Below are 20,805 nucleotides of genomic sequence, written 5' to 3' on the forward strand. Positions count from 1 at the left end.
AATAAAGCTTGGAAAAAACTGCCAATACCCTTCTCTGGTTATCTAAAACCAGTCTCCACCTGCACCATCACCAAAATGTTCTGCTACAACTAATTTTCGCCCCTCACCAGACCAATATTTCTCAGTATCAGTCGTAATCCCAGTACCTGTACAATCTGCCAAGGCATATCCAGGATGCTGCGTGCCGTCCGACGCAGGAAGTTCCCGAGACCGGAAGTGGGTCCATCTCGGATGATCCCGCCCCCTCCGGTGGCTGCATCCCCATCATCCAGCTTGCGCTTCTTCTGCCGATCTCGCCGCTGCCGAGCCTGAAGCTCCCACTTTTTCTTATGGTACCGGAGCCACACAAGACGCTCCTCCTGAAGGAACAAGTGTGATGAGACCAGAGTGAGAGGCTGAGTAATGACCAACTCTGCCACAGTCAGTGAATAATGTCCAAAAACATAACCATCATGTAGAGAGAAATTCTATGCTGCACGTATACGAAACATACAAATAATTTCGATGTTTCCTGGTAATAAAAGAAACCGGAGCCAACCAGAAGGGACCAGCCCTGAAGGTTGCACCACCCAAAGGACCAGGGCCAGCACAAGCCAAAGAGGACCACGTAGCGAAACCGCCCACACTGGAGGCGGAAAAAGCAACAGGAGCCAAGAACCCCAGAGGAGGAATGGACAAAGGTCAGATCGCAGAAGGTGCGGGACAAAGGCGAGAAGGAGGCAGACCAGGTCAGGAGGGAAGACGGGAACCGCACCGCCACCGACTGACACCAAGTCTGACCCAGACATCAGCTAAGAGGAGAAGACGGGAGACTAGAACCTCCCCGGACCAAGAGGACGAGGCCTAGGAAGGACTTCTTCTACACAAGGAAGATCATCAAGGCCCAGGCAGACAAGACGGAGGACGGATACATCACCTTTAACTCTGAAACGGAGGACAGCGTTATTGAGGATCACGGAACCACCCCGAGTGACCGCGTGGAGGCTGTCCTGGAAGACCAGCGAAGTACCGGACGCCAGAGCATTAGAGAAAGACGAGGAGGATGGAGATCTCCATCTAGATCCCAGAAGAGACAGCACCAGAGACAAGAGGCCTGCAGGCGGTTCAGCACCCAACAGTTTACTAGCCCTCCCCACAGAAAGATTCAGAAATCAGACACCGACGGCTAGCGCGGAGACAATGGCTATATCATTGTTCACCCTAAACATCAGGAGCTTGAAGGATCAGGTTAGGTGGGTTGGCATGTTGCACTTCCTGGCAGCCCAGAACAGAGATATCTGCTTTCTGCAGGAATGTGGGATTCCGTACCCCCAATCGTACAGCCAACTCAAATGGCAGTGGACGCACAGGCCATCGTTTTGGTCCGGAGGTAACGATTGCAAATCGGCTGGAGTGGCCATTCTGATCAATGGGAGGCATTTCACTGTGGACAAGGTCACAGAGCAAGTCACCGCTAGAGTGCTGGTCTTGGACGGCTTGTGGGCTGGTGAGCCCGCTAGGCTCATCAATGTCTATGCCCTCCCCCCAAGAGAAGAATGAGTGACTCGAGATGTTCAGGGTGCTCTGGATGCAACTTGTGACCTTCAGGACTATCCTGATGAGTGGGGATTTCAACTGCATAGTAGAGATGGATGGAAGCACAGGGACAGGCTCTGCAGGGATGGATGCGACGTCCAGGCTGTTGGTGTAGATGATAGGCGAGACGTCCCTCCGAGATGTAATCAGGGGCATGGGGCCGAACACCAGGAATATTTCCTGTAGTAGGCAGGACAGATCGACCAACTATTCTCCTCCCCAACGGTAAAGCCTGGGCGAAGCTCCATGGTTGCCTTTCACTTCTCTGACCACCGAGCAGTCAGTTTCAAGGGGGAACTTACAGGGAAGTTCCCTGCTGGCCCAGGATCGTGGAAACTGAACTGCTTGTTGCTGGAAAATGAGGAATTAGTGGCAAACCTCAGAGCCGCGCATGTAGAATGAAGGGACATGAGGGACTTCTTTCACTCCACCAGCGAGTGGAGGGAATGGGTGAAGGACAGGTTCTGGAGCTTCTTCCAGGATGCAAGCAGAGCTGCTGCATGGGAAAGGAAGAGGTTGTTCAGGAAACTGCAGAGCAAACTGCAGCAACTGTACAAACTCAAGCTCAGGGGATGGGAAGTGGATGACGAACTGGAGGAAACCTGAAAAGGGCTCAAGGAGCACTTTAGGGAGGAATCCAGGAAAATCATCTTTCGGACCAGAACAGAGAACTTCGAGAAGGGTGAGAAATGTAACTCCTTCCTCAAGAAACTTCACTCAGCCCACACACCGCTGGTAGAGCTTTGGGACTCGGAGGGCAACCTCCAAAGTGAGAAAGAACAAGTCATGAGAGTCGTAACCGACTTTTATGGCGAGCTTTACTCACCGAAGACGCTGGAGAGATGCCAGGCAATTCTTTACCGAAGGGCATTTCAAAGACACTGGGTCCAGAAGAGAGAGAAAGCCTGAATGCGCCCTTCACCCTGGAAGAGCTGTATTTTACTGCTATGACCTCCAAGAGGAGCAAGACATCTGGAAATGGTCTCCAAGTGAACTTTATGTCAAACTGTGGCACCTGATTGGGTCGGACTTGCTGGACCTCTACAAGAAAATGGTGGGCAAGGGCACTATGCCGCAATCCCTGCGTGAAGGCATGATAATGCTTTTGTACAAACAGGAGGAGAGAGAGAAGACTTTAAGAACTGGAGGCCCACCTCTCTCCTTAATGTGGAGTACAAAATTCTCATGAAGGTGACGGCCAACCGCCTAAAGAAAGTGATAGAATAGATTTAAAGTAACGCTCTCCTGTTATCAAAATATAAAGGCAGCTCGAAAAGCCTTAATTGCCTCTCAGCTTGCTCAAGCAGGGAATGCTCCAAAAACCCGCTACCAAATTCTCAAGTCCTTTACCAACCCGAAGGCCTGCAACAACGTAAAGGCTCTCTCCCAATCTCTCAGTAATGATACAGCACAGCATTTCTCAGAAAAAAGGAGCTTATATATGACAAAATTATCTCATCTGGGTACCAGGCCCCGGTGTCACACTACATGGCAGAATGCACGAATACTCAATTGTTGGAGAGCTTTCCCCCTCTTACTTCTGTAAAAGTTGAAGCACTCCTACATTCAGTAAAGTCCGGCTCTCCTCTGGACATTATGCCGGCGAAAATCACTGCCTCTGTCCCTTCAACTGTCCCCACCCATAGGGGCTCTGCTTAACCTTTCCCTAAGCGAGGGTCATCTTCCCTTGGAATGGACAGCGGCGCAGGTGATACCTATTCGGAAAAAGTCAAATGCCCCCATGATAGATCTCTCTAATCTCCGGCCCATCTCACTCCTCCCCCTTCTGAGTAAGTTACTTGAAAAACATGTAAATAAACATATGTCCGACCATGTCGAGCGCACAGGCAGTTTGGACCCTTTGCAATCAGGCTTCAGGCCCAAATATAGCACAGAATCTGCCCTGTTGACGGTCACGGACAACATCAGGATGACCTTAGACAGGGGTCAATCTATGATTCTCTGCTGCGTTCACATCTGAACCTGCTCAGGAGACTGGAGGAGATTGGACTCAGAGACTTTGCTCTCCAATGGATGACGAGTTTGCTCTCTTCCCATTCCCAAACCATCAACTTGGGTCCGTACCGCTCGGCAACTACGACACTGACCAAGGGAGTGCCACAGGACTCCTATCTGAGCCCCACCTTATTTAATATCTATGTTGCCCCCTTGGCCAAGCTTCTTAGAACATGTGGCTTTATTCCCATATCCTATGCCGACAATACGCAGCTTTTATTTCCTTTCACCAATTTCACCCCTTCTGTTCAGACGACTTTCTCGGATGGTATGAGGGCCATCTCCAACTGGATGAGATGTAACTTTCTCCAACTTAACGTTGGTAAGACTGAGATCATGCTTTTCGGAGAGACTCTGATGTTATGTACTCCCAATTGGTGGCCGATGGACCTCTGCACCCCTCCTGTCCCCAAGTCCCTTTTCAAGAACTTGGGCATACTTTTGGACCTGGCACTCACTTTGAAAGAACATGCTGCGCAGACTGCTGGCGCCTGTTTTCACAAGTTGGGTTTCTTGCGCTGGGTCTTTCCCTTGCTCCCGGACTCTACCCGTAAAACTCTGGTGCAAACACTTATACTGAGCCGCCTGGATTACTGTAATGCCTTACTAGTCTCAGCCAATGAGTCCTCGTTATGTAGATTGCAGGTGGTCCAGAGCACTGCGGACACCTGGTCTTAAATGCCCCCCAAATACTCCCTCTCTTCCCCTCCTTCGCCAACTGCATTGGCTCCCAGTTCAGAAGCGGGTTAAATTTAAAATTTGCTGCACTGTACATAAGGCCCTCTATAATATCGGCCCTTCGTACCTTGCAGAGAAATTCACTCTTTATGTGCCCTCCAGATCCCTCCGCTCGGGAACTCAATCTCTGCTCGTAGTTCCCAGAGTTAGAAGAGCCATGTTGGGTGTAAAGCTTTCTCCCACCTGGCCCCCCTCAACTGGAATCAGATTCCCATTGACCTGAGACTATGTTCGGATCATCTTCAGTTTAGGAAGCGCCTCAAGACCATTCTGTTCTGAAACTGCTATTCAGCTAACCCTGTAGCCGCGTCTGCATCGCAGAGATACCCCTTCGGGGGTCGATTCAGGCGCTATATAAATGAATAAATAGCGAAAATAGTTCACCCTGACCAGTCCTGTGGGATACCAGGTCAGCAAATTGCAGACAGTCTGGCCCTGGTCCGAGACAGGATCGAGTGTGTCAATTCAATTAACTTTATTTGACCTTAACCATTAAGATCATAAAGTGTAGAAGTCATACAATCGATTAATAGATCTCATTTTCATAGCATAATAATCAGTAATTACAGATAAAACAAGGTAAAAAAAAGTTGATTTAAAAATAAATACAGTATTAAAACAGGTAAATTTGAAATATAAATAATACATACAAGACAGTACCATCATCAGTGTAGGTGCAAACTATGAGCTAATCGATCTCCGATTTACTAAAGCCAAACCTAGATAGGATGCAAGGGAGAAAAATACATAAAGATCAGGTAGCGTTTGGAGCGTGCTGGACGACATTGGGCAAATTTATATTTCTGGAATAGTTGGCGGATATACTTTTTACGATCAGTGATATAAAATTTACAAAAAAATATAAAAAGAAGATTGGACTGAGGAAAAGTACCGTCACATGGGCATACTGGCAGTTCACTAATTGAATACACTCCAGAGGGGAAGCCCAACATACAAGGGATGAGATTTAATCTAAAACGTATTAATACATTCGGCGGCGCATGTTGGTCACAGCAACCAAGTATGAATTTGGGCCCACAGAAACAGACGGTAATCCCAGGTATAATACTACCCTGGTTTTGTTACAGTTTGATGTGTATCTCTTTTTTTCTCTAAACGTTTGGAAGCGAGATTTAATTTCAGCTTTGGGAACTTTCTGGCAATTAAGAGGATCATTGTATAATGCTTCTAGGTCCAGACTTAATATTTCTCTTACATAATTGAGCCAAGGGGCCTCGTGGGCCTGTTTACAATCAAGACAATCCTTAACGATGTTTTGGGTTAAGCCCACTGTATCCCTTTGCCAGATTGAAAGCCATAGTAAAACTGGCGCAAGAGATATAACGTCTGTTATATATGGTAAATTAAATTTGTGATGCATTGTATAGCTTGAGCAACTATTAGGTAGAGATAGCAGTGTTTTAAAGAAACCATCTTCTAGTCGTCGTAGGTAATCAGCCTTCGATATTCCCCAAATTCCAGCTCCATATGTTGCGGAAGAAATGGCCTTAGCTGAATAAATCTTTAATTGGCTCTAATGGCTTACTGCCCAGTTTTTTTTATAAAGGAGAACATAGCCACAGTGAACTTATCTAGGGCATTGCCTCTGTTTAAAATCATATTTGCCCATGTCCCCTACTGTTAAAAAAGTACACCCAGGTATAAAAAGGACTTCGTAATCTCAACTTTGCGTGCCGCAATATAAAATGAGGGTTTCTTTTTTGGGTTGCTTTCCCACAATCAAAATGAAAGTTTTCGACTCATTCACCTTTAGATACAAGTAGGCTATATAAGACACATAGTTGTTAATCAGTTTTTGAAGAGCTACACCAGGCCTTGCAACTAAGCCTGGCGTCGTCAGCGTAAAGCAATATGGAGACCCGTTTTTTCGATCGAGTATGTCAAGGAACACAGGGTTCCAACAGCCTTGCTCAGCCCGGACCACGAAAAGGCGTTCAACCGGGTTTCCCAAGAGTTCATGTGCTGGAAACTCAGAGCACTGGGACTGGAGTACTTCTTCTGTGACCTGGTGACCACAATATATAGAGATATCTCTAGCACGCCGTTGGTAAATGGCTGGAAAACCAACCACTTCTCTGTCCTACCTGCTCTTCCCACTTCGGTTCATCTGCGTGATAGAGCTCCTCGCCGAACGAATCAGACAGAACAAGAACATTGGAGGAGTGAAAGCGCCAAAAAGCAATGGTAAGAACAAAGTGCTCCATCTAGATAGACGACGTCTCAGTCTTTTGCGCGGACGGATCATCTGTGAAAGAGCTGGAGAGGAATTGTATCGAGTTTGGGAAGGTGTCAGGAGCAAAGATCGACAGCGGCATGTCGGAAACCCTACTCTTTGGCCACTGGACCCCCACCCGAGACCCACTGCTATTCCCCATCAATCAGGACTTCCTGAAGCTCCTTGGAGTCTGATTCAGGGGTGAAGGTGCGGCAGAGAAGACCTGGGAAGAGAGTCTGGTGAAGATGAGGCAGAAGCTGGGGCTCTGGAGCATCCTGAAGCTGACAATCGAAGGAAAGTCTTTGGTCCTGTGGAACAAGACCCTGCGAGTACTCCAGTACGTCAATCAAGTGTGGCCTTTGCAGATCCATACGACCAGGGCCATCACGAGAATGATCTTCTACTTCATCTGGAGCTCGGAGATGGACAGAGAGAAGAGGGCTGTGATGTTCAAGACCCACGACACGGGAGGCAAGGGAGTGCCAGACATCGCCACCATCCTGAGGGGAATCTTTGTGTGCCATAGCGTGAGGAGCACCCTAAGGACCGAAGATGAGAGCCATGTCGGCTTTCTGATGGCACACTTCTTCCTGTTGCCATCATAGGGGCGCCTCGGATGGGTAGAGTGGGTGAGTGGCGTCCCGTACAAATGGGAGACCACGTGGTTCCACAAAGAAGTGGAGACGTTAGTCAAGGAGTTCTGGCTGGAGGCTGCCGCCCGGGCCACATGGACCCCGGAGATTATCCAAAGGCAGATACATGCAAAGGACATCAGGGAACCGATTGGAGCCCTCCCCTATGCCACAGGTGGGGAAACGTCGCATTCAAGCGCCTGACCAACCAGCACAAGGACATCGCCTGGATGGCCATCCAAGGAGGACTTCCAGTGAGAGCCTTCATGCATGCAAGAGGACTCAACTGATACAAGTCCTGCCCCAGAGGGTGCACCGCGGATAAAACAACATACCATCTCTTCTGGAAGTACGCACAGGTCCTGCTGAAGGCCCTAGGCACGGAGTTTAGGGCCTGGATACCTACCTCAAGCATCACCACGGACTCCGTGATATATGGTCTGTTCCCAAGGACACATGCACTATGTGACCTCCAGAACTGCTGGAGGCTCCTGTGCTGTTTTAAAGATGTTCTGTTTTCCAGAAACCGCCTGGTAGTAGGGAAGGAGGAGACATTGGTGTGCCGAAAGATGATCCACAGTCTCCTGCATGACTACGCTGCACTAGACAGATGAAATAAAGACTAAGACGACTACTGAGGACCCAAAGGAGTCCCCTTGTACACTTACACATGGAGTGTGGGGAGTTGTAGGGGCCACTAACCTGTTTTGTCCTTTTTTTCTTTAACCCAGGAACCGGTTGGCGACAGGGGAGAGGAGAAGGTGGATGAAGACAGGTCGAGTAAATTTAGTTATTTACTGTATGTATTTGACTAACATGACCTTTTCCCTTCACAGGTGAAAGGTCAATGGGATAGCTTATGCACTTGTTGCCAAGTTTGTTACCAATGACTGTCGAATAAATAGGGTGTTGTGGAAGGTGACGATTGACTTATCTGAGAACCAGAAACGACGCCCTGACCAAAGGGAAATACATATATATATATATATATATATATATATATATATATATATATATATATATATATATATATATAAAAATATCATCTGAAAATTATTCTGCCTTGATAAACCTACATTTTATGCCAGACTCATGGGAGAACCGTTCGCATTTACAGTGTGGGAAAAGTGTGGGAGGAATGAGTAACTATTAGACCTCAATTTCATCCCTATCTGCTACATGGGATCAATTTTTACACTGTTACCTACAACAACAATTGAGATGTGTATGCAGACAGTGCCCCAGATGAAGTCAGGTATGGGGGCAGGGGGTGAAGGTAAAACAGAACAGGTTAGCAGCTACACGGGAGGTGATACACTAGTTTATGGAGCGATACTTCGCCAGCCCTTAGAGCCAGTGCTGTGTTTATATTTCTACCATCCAGTATGTCATTTATTTGGGTGAAGGTGTAGTTATTCAGTAGAGTCTCCTAGCATAAGAATGAGCAAGCTTTAGGAATTCTAAAAAAGATACTCCAGATTGAAAACTAGAATTACAACTGAATAACTTCTGCATCACTGTTACGGGATATTAATTCTTAGACATTCACTACTCAGCATATGATATTGAGCTAGCCTTTGAATACAGTGGAAGCTAAATCAGGGAAATAGCAACAGAACTCCGACTTCTTTGGTAACTTTCATCAAAAACGTGGCCTTCTTAATTCTGCACACTGAAGTCTAAGTAGTAATATTTTGATCACAGTGACTGATTTCCAAGATGCTGTACAGCATGTTTCACTGAAAGGAACATTCTTCGAGACTCAAACAATAGTTGCATTAACTATTAGACTTCGGCAACACATAGCTCACCTGGCAACCGAATGAAGCAGGCTAGGCCAAAGTGGCCAGGACCATAATTAAAATAATGTTTTAAAAAAGGGTTTTTATTTTTCGAATACCTTTGGTAATGTCCACACAGCATATAAGAAACTTTGCCCAATGTCGTCCAGCACTGTTTTTCCTCCAAACGCTACCTGATCTTTATGTATTTTTCTCCCTTGCATCCTATCTAAAGGTCTAGAGCTGACAAGATGTGCTGAACTACAGATCCCGTAAATGATGGGACTGGCTTAAAAGTAAAACCCCAAGTTTATTGAAGACATCATCCTTTTACCTCAAAAATCTTCAAGGCCCCATCCTGATTCACCAGGACTACAAATTTGACTGAGAAAACCTTCTCGCCCGCAGATATTAACCAAAATCTGCGCTTGGGCTGTATACCCATCTGCACTGTCCTGAGGAAGACCCACCGTGACGCTTATTATATTTTGCGCAGTACACGGTGTCGAAACGTCGACGCACCCTTATATGTCTACACAATGCTTCTGATCACAGATTAATTCACATAGGATCTTGTAGCATATGTGAAAAACCATAAAGACATATCAAGAAATAATGTATTTCTATTCTACTTATTCACTTTTACCGCATTTGAAATATATTGTATATACTATTTATCATTACGTCACTTTATCACCACAAGTCACCAATATTTTGCTCTTTTGAACTTATATATTACGACAGCCCATAATACTTTATTCCCTTAAATTACCAAATTGCCAAACTTCATTGGTGCGTGCCTTTTTTTCCTCATTTATCTGATATCTGTTACATGTAATGAATATTTTTTGAACTTTCTAAAAGAAATTAGAAATTCCCGACAGAACCATTGTATTTATATAAAATGCATCTAAGCCCATGGCGAAGTCACAATACCTGGTGCATTAGCCCATTACCTTTGTTGTCCCTGAGGGAGGAGGTGGACCCAAGATCTCCCTCCAAGACTGTGTCAGTTCCACATCTTGAGACTCCTGCTGGCTCTCTACCGCTGATGTACGCTTCCGCTTCGTGCTTATTGGAATTGCCGGTTGTATCCTCTTGGCCACACCAAAATCTTCCAAGTCTGCAACCTGCGAGGACTGGCTATTTGCTGGAGCTGTGAGGGCTGTAACCTGTAAATAAAGGCTCAGTATGAGGCATGATAGCCATTGCATTGGCCAATCTGAAAGAACTACAACTACTAAAAAGAGCAACCTCAGAGCTTATAACAAATATTCTAGATGATCCGTAAAAGTTTGCATGTGGGAAACGTCAGGAACAATGAGGGCAGAGCCACACGTGCCGTTCCTACACATGCGCAACCACGCTTGCCTGAACCACGCATCTGATTTAACCACGCATATGCGTGGCTAAGGCAGATAGCGTGGTCTAGTGACCGGATGGGCGGGAACAGGAAGAGAAAGTGTTGGAACAGGAATCTCTAGATAAGTGGACAGGTAAGTGGGGCTGGGTTTGGGAGGGGTAGTTTTTAAGGGTTGCAGCAGGTTGTAGGACTCCGAGTTGGGGCAGGAGGTTGGGGTAATTTTAAGGGCAGCGCTGGGGTAAGTTTCAGGGTGGGGTATTGGGGTATTTTTTTTTAAAGGGTGGGGTCGGATTTAGGGTTCAGGGCGGGGGGATTGTGGCAGTTTTTTTTTTTTAAAGGGCAGGGTTTTACGGCGGGGAGGGGGTATTTTAAGGGCAGTGCTGGGATAAGTCTCAGGGCGGGCTGGTCGGGTAGTTTTTTTTTTTTTTTTTTTTTTTTTACAAGGGGCAGGTTTTAGGCCTCAGGACAGGGGGAGGGGAAGGGGAAGGGGAAGTTTTAAGGGCAGGACGAGGTTGGTTTTAGGTTTCAGGGTAAGGGGGGGGCGAGATGAGAGAGAATATTAGGGTTTAGGGTGGGGGGGGGGTCAGGGTAGTGGGATCATCACCACGCATGTCCCCTTACCAAACATGACTTTACAACGAAATTGCATGCATGGTAAGGGGATATGCGTGGTAAGGGGATATGCGTGGTAAGGGGATATGCGTGGTAAGGGGATATGCATGGTAAAGGAATGCGTGGTTAAGTCGCACTCGTTGTTCGGCTTACGTGACAGATGCGCGCGTGGTTTAGCCATGCGTGCCTCTGTCATACAACCTTTGCACATCCACCCCTCGAAAGACTGCTCCCTTAGTCCTCTTAAGATGTGTTGCCAGATTGTCCCCCTTTGTCAGAGCACCTGGTCTTCAGCTTCTTTCCCTCTACTGCTTGGAAAACCTCCAACATCTAGATATCATATAGGATAATTTTCAAAGCATCCCCTTTCCATCAGCTCATAAAAAGGATTCAACCTCCATGAGAACCTTCCCCTTCTTGAGCCTGAAAGATTTCAACTCATTGAAACTTTCATCGTAAGCCCTAAAGACATTCCCATTAAATCTTCTAATGAAACTTCACGTTTCCTTAAAGAGCATTTCCATTTACACCCATCCCTCAAGAGTCTCCCCATTCAACTTTCCCCCCAAAAACTTTTGCAGCCAGTAATGCTCGTCTTCGTTCTACCTCTGTTCTCCCCCTTTTCCTTCCCTTTCCATCTCCTACTTCACAGCTTTACTTCAAACCCATGTTGATCATTTTGGAGTACACAATCATCCAGCACACCACATTTCTAGTTAAGGGCACCTACTGTCACTATTTAAGAGTAACCCATGTTCATACAGATTTGCATCAGGGGATTGGTGCTTCATTTTATCCTCCTTATATTACGCTCCACAACAAAATCACTGTTCCCCAAGCAATGCAACCCCTTTCTTCATGCCTCTTTCATTCAACAGTGTGAAACATGGTTGTCTTTGCTCGCCTCCTCACCTGTTTCTTCCCTTCACTAGTGAAGAGTTCATTGATCTTCTTTTGTTTATACACATCATTTTTCTCTAGTAGTTTCTTGTGGAGCCAGTCTGGATGCCGGACCCTGGGCACAGGGTTCTTTACCTGTTAAGAAATAAGCATGAGGTGGACAGAAACTGGTGTCATTAAAATAATTTTTTAACTACTATTAAGGACAATCCATTTAAGGTTCAGTAGCGATGACACCGCTGGTTGAAGCGATCTCTTACTGACTTGCGGGAGATTATGCTTCAACGTAGTGCATAAAGAACGTGAAACAGGAGTAAACCCGTTTACCCAGTTGAGACCGGGTGAATTATAGTACCAAAACAACGTCTCAACCAGTAATTGCAAGGACAATTTTAAGTAAATGCATGAATCATAAAGGAAGGGAAACAAGAGATCAAGATAAGAAATTTGGCATTGTTATTATGCAAAATAGTTATAACAGCACAATAGTACAATTAAATTAAATTAAAGTAGCCAAAAATACACCAATTGTGTACTGACCGTGCTTGGTGCAAGTGATAAGTGCAGTGACACAAGTGATATATACAGTGTGGAACACCGCAAAGTGAAGACAAACATTAATCATGAACAAATTACATAAATACAGTCAATAATTTGTTATAAGGTATTAATCGTAAGGTAGCCGTGGATAACACTGGGATGTCAACGTGGTGCATGGCTTGTGGAGAAAGGCAGTAAGATGTGCAATTCTGGAATCTAAACAGCCACATTGTGAATTGTGCATTACTGGTTGAAATCATTTATTAACTAGGCATTACTTACAAATAGCAGATTTCACGGAATTTGTCCTTCCTACACTTTATTGCATGAGGCAAAACAGAAAACTCTTAAGAAATAGAAACATACTCCCTCGTGCCCAATAATTGTGAGAGCGAGACAAAGTGGTTTAATTTTGCCAGAGTCCCAGGTTGCCTCCTTTCACTTGAAAACTTGACCCCTTTTTAGGCCAAAAGCTTGCTCCTTTTGAAGTGCTGTCTCACTGTGGTTAAAATACCTGTGAAAGAAAATCGAGACAGAAAAGTAGGGGTGCAGGGAGGCAGCGGGCATGACCATCTGGAGCAGAACAAAGTAGACTTTAAAGGAACAGGATGAAACCTAGGGTGCTACACCCACTCTCACCAGCCATGTGGAGAGTTATTGTGATCGTGTGGTTTAGCAAGAGACCCCAATGCCAGAGAAGGAGCAACATCGCAGGCAAGCAGCTATGGTGGCCTTTTAAAGAACACCAAATTGCTGGGGCGACCGAATTAAGAGACTTGCTGACCCTCAGTGACTAAGAATACGAACATAGGCAATCACTTAATATAAAAGGTAAAGGGACATTACTAGGGGGAAGTATAGGTAAAAAGATTTCAATCTACTACAATTAACAAGCAAATCCCACAACTTGCACATACACTGCTTGCACTCTGGAATGGTTGCAATCAATCTACATAAGGACCATACAGCGAGAACTGACAGGAAGAGCTCAAGTGAAAGCATTCAGCAAGGTGAAATCCACCTCACAAACCATGGACATCAACCATTTTAAGAGGATCTTAATGTACAAAGAAGCAGCACAACAACTTTCAAAACCTAAGCAAAAGGGTGGTTCATAATCTCCAAATAAATTAAGTACAGTATCACCAGCTTTATATAGAGGCATCGTAAGGGAAATATTCAAATGTCTATTTGACAAGGCACAGTGAACCACTCAGGAGACCAGAAATCCAGAAGTGAAGGCAAAGCAGAAAACATGGCTGCTTAAACGCTTGTCACCCATTAAATTAGACTTGGATGATTGGCTGAGAATACAGATAAAATACAGCAATCAACACTTTTGTATGTCCAAAATACATAGTCAAAAACTGCTTTTAGGCTACATGCATACCCAGAGATGCACAGGAAATGAAAACCATTCTGAAAAAAAAACTGCAAAACTAACCCATTGACTGAGAGTCTTCCCCAACTAAATTAAAATTCCAGAAAGACAAAATTCACAGCAGCTTGAAAGAAACAATACCTGCATTTGCAATCATTATCAGCATTCAAACAGGGCTTTGAAGTGGATGGATATGACCAATCTTAGTCAAACTAAGGGCTGCTATTACACAAGACTGAATCACTGGGGAAAAAGGATAAAAGCACATAAAAATGCCTTTGGACATAGTGTAAGCACAAAAGGTGATGGGAGGAATGTGTGTAATAAGTTTATTAACCACTGGCAATCGCTTGGGGTAGAAATACTAAATATATATACACACACATGTACATATCTCTCTTCCTCTATGGCCCAATAGAAGGCGTGGAATGAAAGGAGTATGCCATGCTTTCGCACTTGCTTTATTTTTACATGGATTAAGAAATAAGGACTGCAGTTTCCTGAACTGGACTATCCAATGGCATATGAATACATATAATATATATTTAATTTTTCACTGAAAAAAACAAAGGTTGAAGTAACATTATAGTTAAGTGAATATGTCAGTGACAACATCAACGTTTTGAACTAAAAATAAAAACAGACATGCACTAGTTATACTTAGCATAGCTAGCTATAGCTTGCCACGCCATGCATTGCTTATGAGCTCACATATTACATCACGGATGACATTTTATGAAATCATTTATGACATTACTGATGACATCTTCCAATGAGTGTGCTAATTTGTTTTATAGTTTATACAGTGGAAGGTAATTACCATATTACTTGTCTTCCTAATTTTGTACAGCCTGTGTCCAGCTAATGGGTGTAAGTGTTTACAAAACACATGTTCTTCTCATGAGTCATAGGTGCGTAGAGATACTGAACACATTATAAATCTTTGTATTGAAGAATAACTGTGCACATGACAGTTGACGACTTGTGTCCAGTATGTTCCACACAAGTTTTATGGTTCTGCAGAAAAAAAGTTTCCAACAGGTCAAATATTCTACATAGTAAATACTAAGTGTTGTAAGCAGCCTAGAGGTATTAGAGAATTGTCGTAGAATGGCAATTTCTACATAACTTAGCAGACTCAGTGCACCAGGTACTAACTCACGTACATGTGCTAGTTTAGCTTCAAAAGATGGGCTGCAAATTTTCACAACAGTATGAAGGTCGTATGATCTTCAGCACCTTCAGATCTTGGTTACTTTAAGCAAATATCATCTTTTTGAGTGTACACTGATCTAAATAGATTTTTCGAATATTCTGGTGTATTTCTCATAACATTATCACGGTCGGCAAACAGTGTGGTACAGAGTAAACTCTCTCCATAGAGTAAACACTGTTTACAGTACCCACTTTTCTACTCTTATCAACCTAATTTCTCAAAGTAGGTTCGGTGAATGGGAGGGGTTTGATACAAATAAAAGCGGTCAGTAGAAGGGCATTAATTTTGGTACAGATGTTCATATATCAATGGTTGTTAATGTGAACTAGGCTTCTCATGAAGTGTATGGTATAGGGTCAATGTTGCACATAGCACATGCTTGCTACACCTAGGTGAGTTGTATCCGTGATGGCATTAATGATGTTTATATTATTCAAAGCTATGTTGTACTTACTTTCAGGCCTCTAATGCCATACTAGTTTATAGAGTAATGTGTAAAAAAGAAGCTTGGATGTTGTCATTGGTGACATTCAATGATGTCATTTGATAGGCCTGTGATGTGATGAATGAGGTCTTAGAACAGGTCATGAGTGATGTAATATGTGAGGTCATAAGCAGTGCATGGAGTAGCGCAAGCTATAGTTCTGCTAACTATAGGTGGTGAATTTCTGTGGTATTTTGAGTTACAACATTAATGTCATTAACATATTCACCTAATTATGTTACTTTACCCATTGTTTTCTTTCAGCAAATTTCTACTGTTTAAAAAAAATAAAATTAAGAAAAAGAGATCTTTTTATCACAACTAACTATAACGTAACCTTTGTATTTTTTAAGCCATTTTCTAGGGTTTCTTTTTTTAACGTAAAGTAATATTTTATTAGCATACGTAAAGCCAACCCCCTCTGCTGCCACGCCCTGCAGCAAACCAGGCAGTCAAACCCAAGCTGTGCTCGGCGTTCGGCCGTGCACAACAGGGGGCTGCCAATAGAGCCGGATCATAGGCCAAACCACCAAGAAGAAGCCAACACCCCTGCAGGCAGTCAACCTCACTCTGCACACAGCCTTTCGTCAGATGTGGAGTTGGCTGCAGGGCCAGTGTTGCAGCCAAGCCCTCCTTCCAACTCCCTGCAGGCAGCCAACCCCATGTTTCGCACATCCGCCCGCAGGAAGCAGCTATTTATGCTGCTCCCTCTGGGCTGGAGCAATATCTTAATGTTTCCGAAACAGACCTTAAGTCTGATCTCAGCTGGCAGGATCATTTTGAAAGCTCCTCAGCTGGGAGCAGACTTTGCATTTGCTCTCGTTTGGCAGGAGTTTTAAAAATGCTCCTGCTAGGAGGGAGCGAACAAGTTTCCCTGGCCACATCAGTGCTCCTCAGGTTACAGCAAGTGATCCAACATCGGGGGCTGGGGTTCCCAGGGCCATAGAAGGCTCAGAGAGGGGGCCACGCCCCCCTCCCTTTGAACCTAAGTAGTGGCCCTGGGGATTTGGTCCCCAGGGCCTTTTAAAGGCTCAGGGAGGAGGGCCCTCTGGGTCCCCCTCATGGGGCCTAGGAGGGCAGGGTATTCCTACCCTGCCCACTTATGGCTTGATTTTTTTTCCCCCAACTTGAGGACAGGGCTTTAAGTCCCTGAGTCCCGAATTGGCTGCCAGCAACATTTGTCTGATGTTGCTGGCAGCCAATCAAAGCGCTCGCTCTCGCTGGAGTCTGACTACCAGGGGAGAGAAGTGGACTAAGATAAAAAAAATTAAAACTCCCTAGGCCAATCAGAACGCTTGGTTATGGAATTGGTGCTTCCACAAGACATTTGCGAGCCCTCTCACAGACCCAACCATCCAGATAGACAAATATTTTTTTAACCTATATTTCAAGAAAATTACTGAACAGATTTACAAAAAACCACAATCTAGCTTCCTGCCAAATTTGGTGCAATTCCGTTCACCAGTTTTTGCTGTAGCCCTTCTTAAAGAAAGTCAATGGAAAACACATGGGGATTTTGCGTTTTGAGAACACACCCCACTTTTTTTCCTCAGCTCTGGCTTGACGGATCACCTCGAAACTTTCCATACTCAAACTAGGCAAAAAAGAGCACCTTTTGGGTAAAGGTTTGTGGAGTCATCAAACAGTGCCAAACTTATTAGCAACACAAAAAACACATTTACTATGGAAACGCTGACCTAACTATAATATATATATATAACTATATAGCTACATATATATATACACAGATATATATATAGAAATATATAACTATATATCTGTATTTATCTCATTGGCAAGCACACTCTGAAAAGTCCTGCTAATCACAATCTTCACTTGAAACATCCACCAGAAGCGACAGATACTCCTATTGACCAGAGAATAAAGAGAGTAGAATATCATCCTTACGAGGAAACTCAAGATCATGATTATGGAGAGTTTACCCACCACTCATATGTTGCTCATTTTAGAATCAAATGGTTACAATGGCCTAAAATCTCATTTTGCCCACCCACACAGGATTGAAATTTCAAACAATGATCCACAAATTTAACCATCAGTGCCAATGGATCACTTGGCTCTGAGGCATACATTAACACCACAGAAAATGACCTCTGGAGAGGAAAGCCTGACTCTATATAAGGCTTTGAGACCATACAATACTGTGCAGAGAAGAGCTGTTACCCTGTTGGCAATGAGTCTCCTGTTCATGCAATTTCTGCAAGCTGAAGCACCATGGTCAGGAGGTAGGCAATACAGGCATCTAGAACGCCCTTCCCCATCAGACATCTTTCCATCATACTGGCTGCATTACATAAACAAACCTAGTGCACCACAAGGAAAATGCAAAAATCCATCTTGCCGCCAAAAATGGCAATAAAAAAAATGGATGCCTAAAAATCTGAATGGACTTATAAGGAAGAGAAAGACTATGTGAAAACACAAAGGTGTTCCAAAGCTTTGCTTGGTCTAGAAAAAAAACTTTGGTAGAACATTTAAACCATTGATCTGGTCTCTGTGCCATATAGTAAGCTCTACTCACTGTAGCAAAAAGGTGTGTACAGCATTACTGTCTTGATCTGTTTTGAAAGGTGTTTAAGAAGAATTGTAATAAGTTTTTTTTTAATGAGATCCAGAATGGCTGATGTGAATAATTCCAAGCTTATGAATATGGGGACAATTTCTTGATTGAGAAGAAACACTGATACAGCACTTAACACTACAGTTTTTGCTGTTTCTATGTGCTGGAAATAATGAATGTTACGGCTGTTCAATTTAACAGTATTGAGCCATCTCACAGTTGTAAGAAACTGAAAAAGTAGCATCCTCACACTCCACCACGGAACTTTGTTTCAAACTCTACAGCTTCACTGTGCTACATGTACAGTAAAACATAAACCACCGCCCTTCTTAAAACCCCCATACTTACCTGCTGTAGTGCAGCTGGAATGGTAATAATCTTCTGAATGGCACTTCCCAGTCGCTCTATGTAATAATCCCAATCCAGGATCTGTGTAAGAAACCGCATAGGTCAGGAAGAAGAATAAGAGGAGCCAGAGTTTGGAAACTGGGCAGACAGTGGCAATGAATTACACAAAAATATGCACTGAAGTAAGACTGGACTCTTCTAGACAAGCCATTCAGGTTTTCAAGATAGAAACAATAAATAGAAATAATGAACATTTATAGAGAATGAATTTCAGTGCACTTTATTTGGACATTTGTAGGCCATAACCGACTGGGTTTTAGGTAAGTAGTCTCCTAAGCAAGGTCAGGTCAAAGTATACAAGGGAAGGAAAGGGACAAGCAGCAGAAGTAAATCACATCACCAGTCATGCTATCAAAGTCTCTGCAAAGGAGAGACTTGTGTCACACTTATGCTTCAAGGAAAACAAGCAAAAATACTTCGCAAAATAGATGGCAAGACAGTGAAAAGATTCAGGGAGTACTAACGGTCCGGATGTCTAAATCCTGCAGCGAGGAATTCTTCAGCCATTTTCGTAGGTAATGCCTCTTCACACCGCTCTCTGCCTGGAAGATAGCTAGTGGGATTGCCCTGAGAAAAATATGAAAGCGGATTATTTTGGCCCATAGAATGTAGCCACAAGAGCCTGTAAATCACAAGTTAGCATAAAATCTCTCACAAATATCCTATTACCCGCTCTATAAAAGTCAGCATTATCCTGACGCAGTTCAAGACTGCCAATTAAAGAAACTTTCCTAGACACCTAGAGTAGAGATGGGCAAAGGTGGTTTGAAAAATCCCTGAGATTACATAATGGGTATTACCGCCACGTAACATGGTACTTCTATATCTTGAATCCCTTTGGTTCTCGCAGGCCACTAGACATCCATGCATGTGAGAGGTCAAAGGTGCATGTGAATCAGCAAGGCTTCCAGCAAAAATTGAAAAGGAAAGCTCTGCCAAATTAAGCATTAGAATACAATTAAAATGTGATATGCTGCTAAGTAGAACTCTGTGGGGCCAGATTATTGGTTAAAAAAATTCGTCTGAGAAATATTGTGTTCTAAATGTTGTGTTCATAAATATCAACTAATTGGAGTTAGTAACTTAAAATCTATACCCAATGCACAATATTTATGCGTACGCGATATTTATTATACAATATTTATGTTGGATAGTATTTCTGAATACAATAGTCTGACAGAGGCAGTATAACTAGTACCACATGCTATCTTTTCTCTCTTCCTCAAATTTATTTTACAAGTCTTGCCAAAGTCCCACTTTAATATTTATGTGACTTCGCTGACCTTTCTCTTTAGCTCCTATGGGGTCACTAATGGCCTGGATACACCAGGTAAAATAGAAGTTCAAAACATGTCTTATTGAAGTCATTGCTTGGATGACAAATATGTGCCAAAACTTATAATAGACAGGTCTAAAATTATGATTACTGTGGTCACAATTCTGTCTGGGATACAACTTGGTGTCCTTTTGAATTAGGATTTCTACCAAGTTCTATTGCATCTTTACAAAAAAACTAGGATTAATAATAGATAATTCTTTAACACTCGGAGCAACAAATCGACCTCTTTTCTAATATCTTAAAGGTTTGAAGAGGATTAGAACTTTCCTTCCTATCTATTGGAGGAGTGGTCTATCATGCAATCATACTCTTATGTTTAGACTACTTTAATGCACTGTACTAAATTTCCCTATAAGTGGCATCCATAAATTACAGCTTTTGCAGAACTTGGCAGTTCATTCTCTGGCAGGATTGAACAGATGTATTTGAATGTTACTACTACTACTAGCTGCCCTTCAATGGCTCCCATTGAGGAAACACATCATTTTTAAGCGTCTTTGTATTTCTCATTGGGCCTTCTATCAACAAGTAGTAGTTTATACAAATGGAAAAGTTACTCCCTATTTCCCAAGGAGATTTCTTCATTCCGGAACCATAACATTGGTCACAGTTAAATGTTTTAGAAGGTGAGCAATGACTTTTTGTTGCTACTGCCAAACAATGGAATCGGTTACCTAGTTAGCTAAGGTCTCTACAGATCCATTTATCTTTTAGAGAAGCATTAATAACTTTCCTTTTTACCTATGTCTTCCACTAATCACTCAGAGCAATTACACACCACATACCTAGGGCAAGGATATTGGTAGGTATAATTGGTGTGCTCAACAAAAATCTAACATATAGGACAAAAGTTTCTAAGAGTACGAAGGAAGAGAAAATAACTTGTGCAACAACGCAAGTAATAATTGGCCTTGCACTGGTGGTGTTAGTAAGCATCTTTTTACGCACACCTGACCTTAGGCAATAGCTGAAAGGAAGGCAGAAATTGTTGCCCGTATGAGGT

General features: G+C 43.5%; 1 protein-coding gene across 1 annotated transcript in view; it reads right to left on the bottom strand.

Annotated features, from left to right (window-relative positions):
- POLE (DNA polymerase epsilon, catalytic subunit) overlaps positions 1–20,805 on the bottom strand; it is a 241,781-nt gene that overhangs the window by 85,195 nt on the left and 135,781 nt on the right. The window contains exons 27-31 of the mRNA XM_085636412.1: positions 18,928–19,030; positions 18,404–18,484; positions 11,866–11,988; positions 9,935–10,150; positions 147–359 (exon numbers count right to left, since the gene is read on the bottom strand). Coding sequence (XP_085492538.1) covers positions 147–359; positions 9,935–10,150; positions 11,866–11,988; positions 18,404–18,484; positions 18,928–19,030 — 736 coding nt within the window. The remainder of the gene's footprint in view (positions 1–146; positions 360–9,934; positions 10,151–11,865; positions 11,989–18,403; positions 18,485–18,927; positions 19,031–20,805) is intronic.

Source organism: Triturus cristatus, chromosome 11 (assembly GCF_964204655.1).
Source record: "Triturus cristatus chromosome 11, aTriCri1.1, whole genome shotgun sequence".
Taxonomy (NCBI): Eukaryota; Metazoa; Chordata; class Amphibia; order Caudata; family Salamandridae; genus Triturus; species Triturus cristatus.